Source organism: Chlorocebus sabaeus, chromosome 9 (assembly GCF_047675955.1).
Source record: "Chlorocebus sabaeus isolate Y175 chromosome 9, mChlSab1.0.hap1, whole genome shotgun sequence".
NCBI classification, from domain to species: domain Eukaryota; kingdom Metazoa; phylum Chordata; class Mammalia; order Primates; family Cercopithecidae; genus Chlorocebus; species Chlorocebus sabaeus.
This window is the reverse complement of record NC_132912.1, coordinates 82,117,359-82,132,070: the sequence shown is the minus strand read 5'-3', so window position 1 is coordinate 82,132,070 and position 14,712 is coordinate 82,117,359. Positions and strand designations below refer to the sequence as shown.

At 40.5% G+C, this 14,712-nt stretch overlaps 1 protein-coding gene across 3 annotated transcripts in view; it reads left to right on the top strand.

Annotated features, from left to right (window-relative positions):
- Positions 1 to 2,630: 2,630 nt before the first annotated feature.
- BICC1 (BicC family RNA binding protein 1) overlaps positions 2,631 to 14,712 on the top strand; it is a 329,285-nt gene continuing 317,203 nt past the window's right edge. For 2 of the 3 annotated variants that reach the window (XM_007963397.3, XM_073019140.1), the window contains exon 1: positions 2,650 to 3,093. In XM_007963397.3, the coding sequence (XP_007961588.3) occupies positions 2,904 to 3,093 (190 nt within the window). In that variant the 5' untranslated portion in view covers positions 2,650 to 2,903. Of the gene's footprint in view, positions 3,094 to 14,712 lie in introns of all 3 variants that reach the window. The other variant, XM_007963396.3, reaches the window with a different exon arrangement.

Here is a 14,712-nt window from a genome sequence, read left to right as displayed (position 1 = left end):
CCCTAGAGATATTCTCAGCATTTCTCTTCCCATCACACTATTTCTAATTCATCACCAATCTACTTGGTGATACTTACTGTTGAAATATTTCTCAAATCCTCTCATGTCTCTTATTTTCGCCAACTATGTAAGCTAGCAGCATTTATTATCTAAACTTCCTCTATAGTCTCTTAATTGGTCCAACTGCTTCTATCTATCCTTGTCCCTCAGTCTGTTCTCCACACTACAGCCATAGTCAACTTTTTAAAATGCAAATCTAAGCACATCTTTCTTTACTTACAGCCTCTATTTGATTTCCTTTTATTCTAAGGATAAAGACAAACACTCCTTAATTTGACCTATGCTGCTTACATATGCCCCCCTTACTTATAGTTCCTGCCCCTGTGAGTCCTAATTCCTTGTTTCCTTGTACCAACTATGCTGGCCTTCTTTTAGTTCAGCCAAAGGAGGAATGCATACTACCTCCTTCTGCTACAGGGTCTGTACTTGTGCTAATCTTGAGAGCCAATATGACTTATTGGCTAAGCATAAAGCACCTGAAGCCTAATTTTCAAGAGACTGCCTGGGTTCAAATTCTGATTCTTCAACTTAGTTGTACAACCTTGAGCAAGTCATTTTTGTGCCTCAGTTTCCTCAACTCTAAAACGAGGATAATTGTAATATCTACCTTCACGGATGTTACTATGATCAGATGGTCATTTGCAGGGATGGCTCTTCCCTCCCTTGCCTAGTTAATTTCTCTTCCAATGTCTATTCTGAGCTAGAATCACTGTTTCTGAGAAGCCTTCTTCACTGACCTCTCTGAATCCAATTACTCTATTATAGGTTTTCTCATATCTTGAGTCTCTTGTTTGTAATGCTTGCTGCAGGCATGATTTTATATTTGTGATTTTTTTTTTTGGTCAATATTCCTTCTCATTAGAATTTCAGCTCCAGGAAGGAGTATAGGGATGTGTCTGTCTTTGCTCACTATTCCTTTGGCTTAACAGTGCCAAGCCCATAGGAGGGTGCCAATAAATATTTGTTGATAGAAAAACACAGTAAACGTCCCTGATGGAAGACAGCGGGAATGCTCCTAGATAAACCCTTTTGGTGCTGAAACTAGTGCCTTGGATAGAAATTAACAGTAATTAACAAGTTTATAAAAGGAACACATGGTGGTGAATCAGAGCAGTTAAGTGTGCAGATGCTCTCAGTTCTTCAGGAGGTGACTCTGGGCAGGAGGGGTCTCTGCTCAAAAAGGTAAGACTTTGTATACAAAGACCCACAGACCTGGGTCCGATTCCTGACTGTATTATCTACTGCCAGACCATCATAGTCAAGTTACTTTATTTCCCACGGTCTCAGTTTCCTCATCTGTACTCGTCACGGGGTCAATTCTTGTTAACTAGGCAGCTGAACCTGAAAGAATTTTGATTTATCTTCAACATATTCCATGATTATCCACAGGCCTGTGCCAGTGATACGGCTCTTCCTACATGTGAGCCAGGAAGCCTCCCTCTGTGGCGCAGCGACAAACTGCTATCCCCATCGTTCCTCTCCGCAAGTCTTTGTGCTTTGGGTCATAAAATAATAGGCTTTGAATCTGTGTGAACTGGGAAAGCAGAGTTCCAAGGGCACACCCAGTACGAGCGAGTCTCCTCTTCCCCCGCGCTTCATATCCAAGCCTGACAGAGGCCGTGGGTGGGCTGGCTCTGGGCAGTGAGGCTCAGAGGTTACTGGCCGTCATCTGTCGGAGACTGACCTTGAAAACAGAGAAAAGCCCTCAGTCCCTGACAAGACAGCCCTGCCCACATGCCAGCTGGATCCAGCTCACCAACATCGCAATCTCCGAGCCCCTTTTCGCCTTTAAAAAAAAAAAAAAAAGTCTGCTGAGTCCATTCCTTGAGAATCACAGTGAAAATAATTCCTTCCTCACTCCATTCAAGAAAAAAAATTCCTACTCTCAGAATAAAAAGAGTAAGCCTCTTGTCCACCTCTCGTGCAGCGGGCCACTTTGCTGGGAGGAGAGGAAGTGTCTGGGTTTGGACCCTTCCTGGAGGTATGAACTACATGCGAGCCACGTCCATGTCGGTGCCTGTGAAAGACGGGCGTGATTTCTTCTCCAAGCCTTCTTTTTCCTCTTCCTCACGTTCAAGCTTGTGGAACCAACTGGGGCTGTGAGTTTCAGGGGGTAGGGCATGTATGTAAACATCGCAATTGTGTATGCACTTAGTGTGCGTTCAGGACTCGGCTGTGCTTGAACTTGGCGTGTCTGTGTGTGTTTGGAGGAGGATTATGAGAGTATGTAGGGGTAAGAGATTTGTATGTGTAAGTGCAGAAAAGTAGTAGTGTGTGATATGTGTGTGTAGACAGGAATTACGTGGACACTCCATGTGCATTCAAAAGTGTGTGTGTGTTTGAGGAGCTATGAAAGTGTATGTACGGAAAAGATTTATACGTATAAGTGCAGAAAGTGGCAGTGTGTACGTGGTGTGTGTGTGTGCGCCCAAGTGTGTGAGCGCCAGAGGCCGCCCGCCCGCCGCGGCTCCCCGTGGGCTCGCCGGGCCAATGAGCGCGCGGCTGCAGGGGCGGCGGGCGGGGAGGGGGCGCCGGCCCTGCGGATGGAGGCGCGGGCAGCGCGGCGCGTTCATTCCGCGCGGGCGTTGCTGGCGGGGGGCGGCGCAGCCGCTGGACCCGGACCGGGGCCGCGACCCGGGGCAGCGGGCGGCGTGGGCGGCGCCCGGGGCTGGGATGCGCCGGGGGCTCAGTGGCGGCGGCAGCGTTGGCGGTGGCGTCGGCGGTTGCAGGGGGACGAGCTAGCGCCGCGGCGCTGGGAGCCAGTTGAGCCCGGCCGGCAAGCGGAGGCGGCGGCGCAGGCAGAGCGGCGGCGGCAGCGGGAGCCCGAGCGCTGCGCGCCCACCATGGCCGCCCAGGGAGAGCCCGGCTACCTGGCGGCGCAGTCGGACCCCGGCTCCAACAGCGAGCGCAGCACTGACTCCCCAATGCCCGGCTCCGAGGACGACTTGGTCGCCGGGGCGACCCTGCACAGCCCGGAGTGGAGCGAGGAGCGCTTCCGCGTGGACAGGAAGAAACTTGAGGCCATGTTACAAGGTAGGCATCCCCCGTGTTCTCGGACTCCCCGACTGAGCCTCCAACTCCTTCTCCGACATCCCCACCGCGCGTCCCGGCGCCAGCTACTCCAGCCTACGGCCGGTTTAGCTCCAGGCCCGCTCCCCCGCGGAGCCGGAGGACACCCAGGGACTGGAGACTTCGCGGGACTCCCCACCCTTCCACGCCTCTCAGGTTTCCAGGCGCTGGGGGCCCTGTGCGAACTTGACCGGCTTCAGAAAAGCCGAAGGCCGAGTTTGTACTGGCGCGCCCAAGTTGCGTTCTGGACTTTGGAGATGCCAACTTTAGCCCGGATACCTGGGCTGTGCCATCCGAACCACTCAGGCCGCACAGAGTATGCGTGACCCTCCCCATGCCCTGGCAGCCTCGAGTTCTGTCTCTCGCCGTCTGTTTCACTCGCTCCCCTTGTCAGTATCCACTTCCTCCAGCTGAGGGGCCTTGTCTCGCTATTGGGAAACACTCTGCAGATGTCAAGGCTTAAGACAGGAGCTCCCGCCCCCACCCCTGGTCGAGGAGGGCCAGGATGGGGGTGAGCAGCCAAAGCGAGGGGAGAGTGTGGAGGCAGTGCTCCTGTGTTTGAGGACAGTGTTCATCTCTTGACAGGCTTTTAAAACACATCTTGAGTTACATTCAGTCCATAAAAATCTTCCGATGCTATGGGTGTCTGACTTTGTCTTTCACAACTTAGAATTATTTTTAACTCTTTAATTTCTTTGGGACTTTCCCAGACAGAAAATCTTCAACCATACTGGACCGAAAACAGATTCTGATTTATAATGCGAGTATTGGAGTGAACGTCAAAACGTCCAAGGTCATTTTGACCTTTCTTAAAACCGATAATTACTAGCCTACCTGTAGCCACCAATGTGGCTCATTTCCCACATCCAAAGAGAGAAATGAGTGAGTTTGAATGACTGTTATTCTTAAAATACGTGTACAGTACCAGGCATTAGTCTCACTTGGGGCGCTGGTGAAGATGCATTCAGTAGCTAGTGTTCTTTTATCACGGGAGAGTTTGGAGCTTTTCAAACTGTCTTTGTGGCTTTATGCATAACTTACTTTGATTTTATCAGTCAGTGCATCGCAGTCTGGGAACGATTTAGCCCTCGGTGGAGATGCAGTGGCTTTTTAGAACAATTAAGCAGGTTATTTTAAGAGAGAACAACATGTTTTCCAAAACAATAACTTGGTGGAAACAAATAGCAAGAGTGTTTGGCAGGCGTTTTTTGGATGTGCTACAGGCTTTCCTCCCTTGTTGCTTATTTTTATTGATAAACATCCCTAATATGTGTCATGTCTTTGTCTCTCCCCTTTCCTCTCTTTTTTTCTAAAATTATGTAACTTTTGAGGAGAGTTACTTCTGTGATAAACTCTTCAAGTAAGACCGTTATAAGATAGATTTGGAAATTAAAGCCCCAGTTGCATTTCAGTAACTCAGTTATTTTATCTGTTCTGTGGTTCTATTTGTCTAGTTTCTTTATGATTATAAGACAAATATTAAATTTTTGTGAGGCGTATATTGTGAGATCGTTAGGAATGAACTGATAGTAGCATATACTCATCCTTTTATCAACCAGCTTTCAGTTTTCTACATGAGTTTGGAGTGATATGAAAGAATGATCTGTTTCACCTGCGCACAAACAAGTAAGGACAGTGATGTTAGCTTCTGGGAAGTTCAAGTGTATGACCTGAGCTTTATAAGTGGATTTCCTTTTTTGAATTAACTCATTTTCACTTTGAATAAAATGAAATTTTGATGAGACTTTTTGAAAATTTGAAGGCCCTTTTGTATGAACAGATGTGATATTACGACCTGAGATGGTTTGAAATTTCTTTGCAGTAATAAAGTCTCTTTTTCAGAAAGTCTTAACATCTCTTAAACAACCGATATACAGTCATGCATTGCTTAATGACTACGACTGGGATACGTTCTTAGAAATGTGTCCTTAGGCATTTTCATTGTGCAAACATCATGGAGTGTAGTTACACAAACCTAGATTGTGTAGCCTGCTACACCTACTACCTAGGCTGTATGGTATAGTCTCTTGCACCTAGGCTACAAATAATGTTACTAGGCTACAAGGCATGTTACTGTACCCAATACTGTAGACAGTTGTGGCACAATGGTGTTTGTGTATCTAAATATATCTAAACATTGAAAAGGTAATGTGTTATGTTACTATGGCTATGACATCACTAGGCAATAGGAATTTTTCAGCTTCATTATAATCTTATGGGACCATTGTAGTATATGTGATTTGTTGTTGACCAAAACGCAAGTGTGAGCACTGGGATCACTAATACCTGGGTTCAAAACCCTATAGGATCTTAGGAAAGTTGCTGGGCCTCTCTCTGCCTTCAGTTTGCCCATCTGTAGAATGAAGCCGATACTAGGACGTTTTCTCTTAGGGTTTTGGGAGAATCCAAAGAGATGATGGCTAACAAAGCTAACATTTGCCCACAGTGTTTGGTCAATGATAAGAACTTAATAAATATCTGTTATTAATAATAGATATTGTATCATGGATTAAAAGGATTTCCAGTGCCTACCATAATGTATGAAATATAGTATATACTCAGTAAATAGCTGGGAAACAAAATAATTTTGCAAGTTCATAATTGCAGAAGATAGAAACTAAAGAAGTAAGTCTGTCAAGTCAATAAGCATTCTAGTATTGTTAGATATTCTTGGGTGGAAAGCTTTTTATTTGAAAAGTGCCAAGTAAGTAAAGTCTATATTTGAGTTTTCAATTATTGTGAATTTGGTTGTGCTATTTTTGTATTTACAATTGACTTAAAATAGGTACGGGTTTCCAATTTAAATCAGGATAAATAAGATTATCTGCCTTTAAGTATTCAGAGTGCAATTTGGTGATTGTAATGCTTGGAATTTGTTTCCAGAGAGACTATCCTGGGGGCAGGTTAATCTTTAATGAGTTGTATTTTTATTAGTAGAGAAATTCTTCTACGCAATGGACCAAAAATTCGGTGAGGTTAATATATGGGCAATAGGGTAGTAGTCAAATAAATGAAATACCATTCTTAGATGATCATTGAAACTTAAAAGAATTGTTACAGATAAAAACCACCAAGCCAACAATGTAGGGAAATATCACTGTTTTTTCTTGTTTTTTTTCCTGGTGGGTTGGGGTCTAATAACTACTTTGACACAACCATGCAGAGTATCTGATGTTTTTGCTGTAAATGAAGATGATCAGTTTTATTAGTTTACAGTTTTATAAATGGAAATTTATTTTCAATTTTAGGTTTTTGATGGGTGTTGTAAGCCTTGGAATGATTATCATAGACAGCATTTTTAATGATAAAGAAAATCCTTCTATAATTTCTTTATTACTGATCTTCAAATGTAAATTTCATGCATCATGTGAATAGTATTGATTTATTTAAGTCAATTAAATTTTAGTTAAAGTTATGAGTTATGTATCATAACTCACATTAACTCAAATGTGAATTATCAGGGAGGGAAGGGAGGAGAGTGTTATAGCAGGAAGTCTGGGAGAAAGTAGGAAATAATTGAGTCAAGAGAATCAGAGATACAGTCTTGTTGTTTGCCAGAGTACTGAGGCAATCACAGGGTTCCTATATTAATACTTCTCTTTTTAAAAGTATTTTTCTTTGTAAAAACATATATGTGTACTACAAAATTAAAAATTCCCACATATAACACAGCACTTCAAAGTATTAAAAAAAAAAACAAATTCCCACATAAAATTCAGAAGCACAGGCATTTTCAAAGTTTGGGAATTCCTTCTTTCAGTAGAGAAAGTAGTGAGTGTTAAAAAGTGGGACCTGTAGTGGGGAGGAATGGACTATTTTCATGAAAGCAGATTGACATCTGGTGGGTTTTTATAACTGCTGCCAAAGACTTTAAGAACCATGTTGCGTTTTTGCAATGATAGGCAGAACTGGAGTAATTTGCTACTGGTTGGTTGAGTAGCAGAGTTAGCCACTGAAACAGAGGTTGCTGTACATCACTGATTAACAGGAGGAGCAGCAACTATGTTATCTCTTTAATTCAGGAAACTTTAGTGGATTTTTAAAATGATTTGATGAACAGATAATAATTTAGATTTTTTTCATGAGAGTGGGAAGAAATATGAAGCCAAAAATGTATGAAAATGGGGGAGTACTGAAAGTGAAGATATAGAGTAAAGCTTAAATAAACAGAGTTTTCTAGCTAATGCTTGATCAAGGCTAATAAACAGCAAAAACAAATCAAATAAGTTTATGAGCTTAGAGATTAAGAGCACAGGGCTCTGGGCCAAATCTAGATTTGAATCTTGATGCTACATTTTAATAGGGAGCTTGGGAGAATCTATCACTTGCGACTTCATTTCTCAAACGGGGCAGTTAATGGTAGTACTTACCTCCTGAGGTAGTTTTGACAATGAAGAGGAAAAAGGTGTCTGTAAGCCATCCCAGTGCTGGCAACATAGGAAATGCTGAATAAGCTAAAAACAATATTCACTGTAAATCACAATGTATAAAATGCATATTCTTATATTGATCATGAAAATCAAGTATATTGGAAACTTTAGTTTGGTCTTAAATTATCTTATGATTAATGAACAGGCACAGCTATCTAAATATTATTATTGGCCTTCCTGGCAGCTTGCCATGTGTCAAGTATACTTGTAAAGATGGGTGGGTAAACATTAAGTAAAGCTCCATTAGACATGAGTGTGGAATTCTAGATTTTGCTCAGGATGAGGGGCTTTTCACCCTTTTTAGTTGTAAATTGTTCTTGCTTTGAGTGTTTTTCATTCTTTGGTCCTGAGCCATTCACTTCTAGTATGGTTTACTAAAGACTAGCAGCAAAATCAGTTAATCTCTCTTCTAGTTGTAAGTTGTTCTGAATTTGAGTCATTCATTGGTGTGTAGAAAGAAGCTTTTTCGAAGAAAATACTCTGCCTGGGTTAACATGTTTCATTTGCTCACCTGTAAAATGGGGATAATAATAGTCCCACTTTATGGGGATATTGCGAACACTGAATGTGAGAATGTATGTAAAATGCTTAGCTCAGTGCCAGGTTCATGGTGCTTAATAAACATCGGTTCAGATGCAGCAGTACTGTCTCACGTGATGGATAAAGATTTCAAAACACTAGAAAGCAAATGCTTGCCAAGTCTTCTTTTCTTTTTTCTTCTAATTGCATGTGAATCCTTTGCGCGTGTGTTGGGGGGGTGTGTTTGATGTGTTTTAGTGAAAGTCTTCCTCAAAAAAATTAGAAAAGTTTGTTATGACAATTTACTTGAGCCAGAGAGCATAGTTGAAATTAAAATTGCTTTGTAGGTTAAGTGAAAAAACACATCAGAGGTTGTATATAGCTTGGCAGTAAAGAGCCCAGGAGCTGCTTTCAGACTAACTTGGATTGAGGAGGTCCTCACTTCGCTTCTTGTACAGTTCTGTGAGGATGCACTGAGAGGGGCGGTAAAACCTCATGCTCATGGGCATGAAGCAAGCACTCTCAGTCAATGTTATCTCTATGAAGACTTGGGGGGTTTTGGTGAAGTTGATCATTGATGAATACATAGCTAGAGAGGTTTGTTATACCAATGACTTTTACAGGCAAGAATGTATTTGGCTGCGACTAACAGGAAACCTGACACAGAGTGGCTTAAACAAGCCAGGGGTTTGTCTTTCTCACCTAATGAGAAGTCTGGGGCTAAGCAGTCCAGGCTCCAAGAGCTGCTGAAGAACATCAGGAGCCCAGTGTCTTCCCTCTTCCCTGCCTCCACCATCTTCAGCCTGTGACTATTTGCCTTATTTTTGCACTGCGGCTGTGGCTGTGTCTTGAGGTGTGTCTGTGGTTTATGCAGGTAAAAGGCAGAAGAACAAAAATTATTTTCTCTTAGAGATTTTTCCTTTTTATGTGACAAGGAATTCTCTCTCCTGGAACTTCCATCTGTACTTCTTTGGCCACCTTTTGCTGCAAAAGACTCTGGGAATGTATCTTCTTTTTCCAGCCTCGCTAGTGGAAGTAGGCAAAGAAGAAGGGGATCAGAATAGACACTGAATATTTTACCCTATATTTTCCTCACAGTGGGCAAAGTGAAGGAGCATTGGGACCCAAAATTGCAAATTGTGACTGACGCCAAAGCGTATCTGTATCAGACACTTCGGACTGTGCTGATAATCCATAGGAACTTATATTGTTCAGTAACATTATATATCAGTAGAATTTCTTTCTTTCTTTTTTTAAATTATAGTTTTTTTTCCATCAAGCAGCCCCCAAACCAGAATAGGTTCTGAGAGGCCCCCTAGAATTTCTTTCTTGGCATAGTCCAGAAATAAATCTAAATACCAAAGAGGAAACCAACTTTGATCATCCAAAGCTCTTCTCATCATGTTACTCCTTTTATGAACAGAACCTAGGGCCACTGAGTACTGGAACTATCTCTAAAAATTCTCCATTGTTTTCTCCATGTCAAATTTTTTTCCCATAGAAAATTACATGGTACAATAAAAATGCTCATTTCACTTTTTATTACCTTAAGATATCCTTTCTGTCCTCCCTCCTCCCACCTTCCACATATGTCAGATTTCTTTTAGAATTGACAGGTTCACTGTAGTTCATGCCTCGCCCTTTTGGCTTTTCATAGATTGGTCACTTAGGTATAATCTGGCCAACAAAGCCAGAATTTGTTCAGAATCATTTTGGAGACAGTTTGATAGACTTATCCCATGTTTTGTCTTTTGAAATTGTCTGAAATGGTGAGCTAATAAAATAAACCAGTTGAGTCATTCTTAGTTCATTTTAAGATACAGTTCTTACTTAAAAAAATACATAGGGTAATAGTGACCATATATATTCCTTTATATGAAATACTTAATAAATTACCAGAAATGAGGCCCAATTTTAATGCTAATTTATAGTGGTTTTGGTGTGTAGGGATGATCTTGGCAAGAAAATCTTGTTATGCTGCAAAAGCCACCAAATTCAATGTCTAATCCTTGTTGTACTACCATCTGGGGAAGTCTCCAAAGAGCACAAAACCATTAAAGAAACATTGTGGGTGCTATACATTTGTAAATCCTTTTCCTACCTGTCAGGCTACTAATAACTGTGGATGATGAAAGCATTTGTTATTTGTAAGAAGTATTAAGTCGTGTTGCCATTTATGATGCTGGCATATAAAAAGATAACACTTAACACTTTCTAGGTATCAGGTGGTTTCCCTGTTATAGTGAAAATGATAAACCACACATTATTCTGTATATTGAGTTGATCTGGAGCTTAACTGTATCTCTTATATAGGAAGGTGATTAAACATAGGATGTGAAAATTAGCCATTGCTGTTTTTTCCCCCTTGATTTTAAAAGTAATTCAAACCTATATAGAATACTTGAAAGTATAAACATATGTAAAAAAGAAAAACCAAAAGTCATCTCTAACTCCAGAATCCAGCAATAACCACTGATGATATTTTAGGATTTTTTTTTCCTGGTCTTTTGAAAATATGCCTACACATAATTTATTTTTGCCATGCATATTGAGTTTGTACCATATGTCAGGTGCAGTGTTGAGCTTTGGAGATGCAGATGAAACCAAAAGAGTTACTGGCCCTACCCTTCTGTGACTAAAATTCTACACCGGGATCATACCTCCTATCTTTTTCACTTAGTGTTGAATCATAAGTATTTTCTGTTTCATTAAAGGTTCGTGAAGAACATGGTTTCAAATGTCTATATAATTCTCTTGTTGTAGTATACTTTGTTTAAACACTACAACATTCTAGAATATTTTTAGGTGGCCAGGCAGTGGAATGAGCCCAGTGTTTCTACTCAAGACTGCCCAGGATTCAGATCCTATCATTTATTAGCCGTGTGGCCTGGGACAAATTAATACCTCATTTAGCCCAGGCTTCTCATCTCTAAAATGGAGATAGAAAGTATCTATCTTCTAGGTTGTGAGGATTAGAAATACTGTATCCACAAGTGCCAGGTGCGGAGCAGGTACTCAAGATATGGCAGATGATAAATATTTAGCCCGCTGTCCCAACCACTTCTGCCTAAAAACCTTTTATACATTTTTGATTATTCTCATAGGAAAAACCTTATTAGTGAAATTTTGGGGAGCAAAGGACATGGAAATTTTAAGGTTCCTGATCAATTTTGCAAAATTATTTTCTGGGAAGTTTTGCAGGTTAGGCAGAAGAGATAACAAATCTGCAGGGTATCTGCTCCTTATACTTGCGGCTCCCACAGTCCATTATTAGAAAGCAGTTGAATTACCAGCATAGAGTTAGATCTTTGTTTTGCCTTTTTCATTGAAAAATTTAAGTGAATTTTATCTTACCTGCTTAGCATGTCTGTGGATCAATATTTTTTAAAAGTTGTGGGCATGAAAATCCCCTGGGGAATTTTTTTTTTTCCATTTTTGAGGGGGTAGACTCTGGGCTTCCCTCTCAGATTCCAGCTTTGTAGGTTTGAAAGTGGTGTTGGCAGGATTGGCATTTTGAAAAGAATCCTGTGAGCCTAATGGAGATGGTCCCAGGATCACACTTTGAGAAACATTGCAAGGTGGTTAGAGGATGGTGAAATCATTGAAGTTAAGAATCAGTTCTTTTCTTTTTTCGATTTCCTTTACGCTTGAAGCTAGTACTTTTTCCACATTATTAAACCATCTTGAAGAATTTTAGTCTGGGAAAGTAACTTATAACTGGCATGTCGTTTATAGTGGCTTGTTGTAAGGGACTTGGGGGAGGAGCATAAATCTGTATATTCTTGTAGAGGGCAATATTGTCATATTGCACAGTAGGCTCACAATGCATTGTTTTCCTGCAGACTCCCATTAAGTTAGGCATAATAGATACCTATGTAATATATTATGAAGTAATTTAAAAACACACTTTTTATTGTAGAAATTTTAAAAGCAATATGAGGAAGTTTTTAAAAAGAAAAATAATCATCAGTACTATCTCACCATCCTAACAACCATTTTCATTTTTCTGCCTTGAATTAGAGTTTATGTAGTTGCTGATATAGTATTTACTGCTTTGTATTCAGCATTTTAATTTCTTAAATGTTTTCTGTATTTCTAAGCAGTTTTCAGAATTAAAATTCTGTGGTTGAATACATTTGGTTGAAAAAAATTTTTTATAGTTATGAACTACCTTATAATGAACGTAATTACATAGCTTTTTTTTCTTTGTGACTGTATTCTGAGGAAGAAATTTGTGGAATCTGAGTACTGAAGAATGATGGTAATTGCAAAAGCAGCAGCCAGTTTGTATTGATCTCTTACTTTGTGTGAGGCATTGTCCTTGGTGATTTATGCCTGTGTGGTCATCTCAGCCACAACTCAGAGATACAGATGCCCATTGGGATCTGTATTTTACAGGGGAAAAAAAAAAAAGCTATAAACACTTTAAATTTGGAGCTCTGCTTTCCTCTTGGAATTCCAAGTAGATATAGTTTTCTTCTTAGGGTTGTTGTAAGGTCTATACTTTTGTATGTTGTGGAGATGTATCATAGCTGAGTTTAGGATGACAAACCACCCTCCACAATAGGTTGCATTGCTTCTTTTTTTAAAATTATACTTCAAGTTCTAGGGTACATGTGCACAATGTGCAGGTTTGTTGTATATGTATATATGTGTCACGTTGGTGTGCTGCACCCATTAACTTGTCATTTACATTAGGTATATCTCCTAATGTTATCCTTGCCCTCTCCCCCCACCCCATGACAGGCCCCGGTGTGTGATGTTCCCCACCCTGTGTCCATGTGTTCTCGTTGTTCAATTCCCACCTATGAGTGAGAACATGCAGTGTTTGGTTTTCTGTCCTTGCGATAGTTTGTTGAGAATTATGGTTTCCAGCTTCATCCGTGTCCTACAAAGGACATGAACTCATGCTTTTTTATGACTGCATAGTATTCCATGGTGTATATGTGCCACATTTTCTTAATCCAGTCTGTCATTGATGGACATTTGGGTTGGTTCAAAGTCTTTGCTATTTTGAATAGTGCCGCAATAAACATACGTGTGCATGTGTCTTTATAGCAGCATGATTTATAATCCTTTGGGTATATACCCGGAAATGGGATGACTGGATCAAATGGTATTTCCAGTTCTAGATCCTTGAGGAATCGCCACACTGTCTTCAGCAATGGTTGAACTAGTTTACAGTCCCAGCAACAGTGTAAAAGTCTTCCTATTTCTCCACATCCTCTCCAGCACCTGTTGTTTCCTGACTTTTTAATGATCACCATTCTGACTGGTGTGAGATGATATCTCATTGTGGTTTTGATTTGCATTTCTCTTATGGCCAGTGATGATGAGCATTTTTCATGTGTCTGTTGACTGCATAAATGTCTTCTTTTGAGAAGTGTCTGTTCATATCCTTCGCCCCCTTTTTGATGGGGTTGTTTTTTTCTTGTAAATTTGTTTAAGTTCTTTGTAGATTTTGGATATCAGGCCTTTGTCAGATGGGTAGATTGTAAAAATTTTCTCCCATTCTGTAGCTTGCCTATTCACTCTGATGGTAGTTTCTTTTGCTGTGCAGAAGTTCTTTGATTAGATCCCATTTGTCAGTTTTGGCTTTTGTTGCCATTGTTTTTGGTGTTTTAGTCATGAAGTCCTTGCCCATGCCTATGGCCTGAATAGTATTGCCTAGGTTTTCTTCTAGGGTTTTTATGGTTTTAGGTCTAACATTTAAGTCTTTAATCCATCTTGAATTAATTTTTGTATAAGGTATGAGGAAGGGATCCAGTTTCAGCTTTCTCCATGTGGCTAGCCAGTTTTCCCAGCACCATTTATTAAATAGGGAATCCTTTCCCCATTTCTTGTTTTTGTCAGGTTTGTCAAAGATCAGATGGTTGTAGATATAGACCAAGGGAACAGAACAGCGCCCTCAGAAATAATACCACACATCTACATTGCTTCTTGAGTGCCCTGCTATAATGCAGAGGATCTTGATGTCAGGCTCAGGGCTGGGTTAGAATTCTCAGTGAGAGTGCAGGTGTTCCAAAGCTCTGCCTTCTACTAACTTTGGTTATGTTTTCTCAGTTTCTCCCTTTACAAAACAGAATAATAATATGTTTCATGTAGGGTTATGATAACATTTGTAAGACTGGCACACAATTGGTGCCCTGCAAAGAGTTCGTATTTTTCAAATTCATATTCTGTTCCTCTGTGGAATCTGGCCCAGAGCTGTGAAAATATCTGGACTGTGCTTATAGAATAAATGACCCATGATGGATCTGGATTAAAAAGTTTGTTTCATTTTGGGCTAGCGGACCTGGCATTGGCCTCCTGGAATGGAGCTTTAAAGCAAAGTCACGTGCTCTGCCTTAGGAAATGCCAAACACTTCTGCCTTACCCAAGTAAGGCAAAGCAGTTCTCCATAAGCAAGATGATCTGTCTTCACCCTCAATCTAGGGAGTATGTAGAATGTTTTACTTCTAGTGATAGTGCATTAGTGTGGAATTTTGAATGAGGATATGCAAAACTTAATTCAAGTGAGGTTAATGTTAATTATATTTGTATCTAATTTGGATTAGTTTTATAAATTGAAATTTGTCAAGATTAATATAATTTCAGTTTATTTCATTGCAGACATTGAACTATCTTGTTCTTA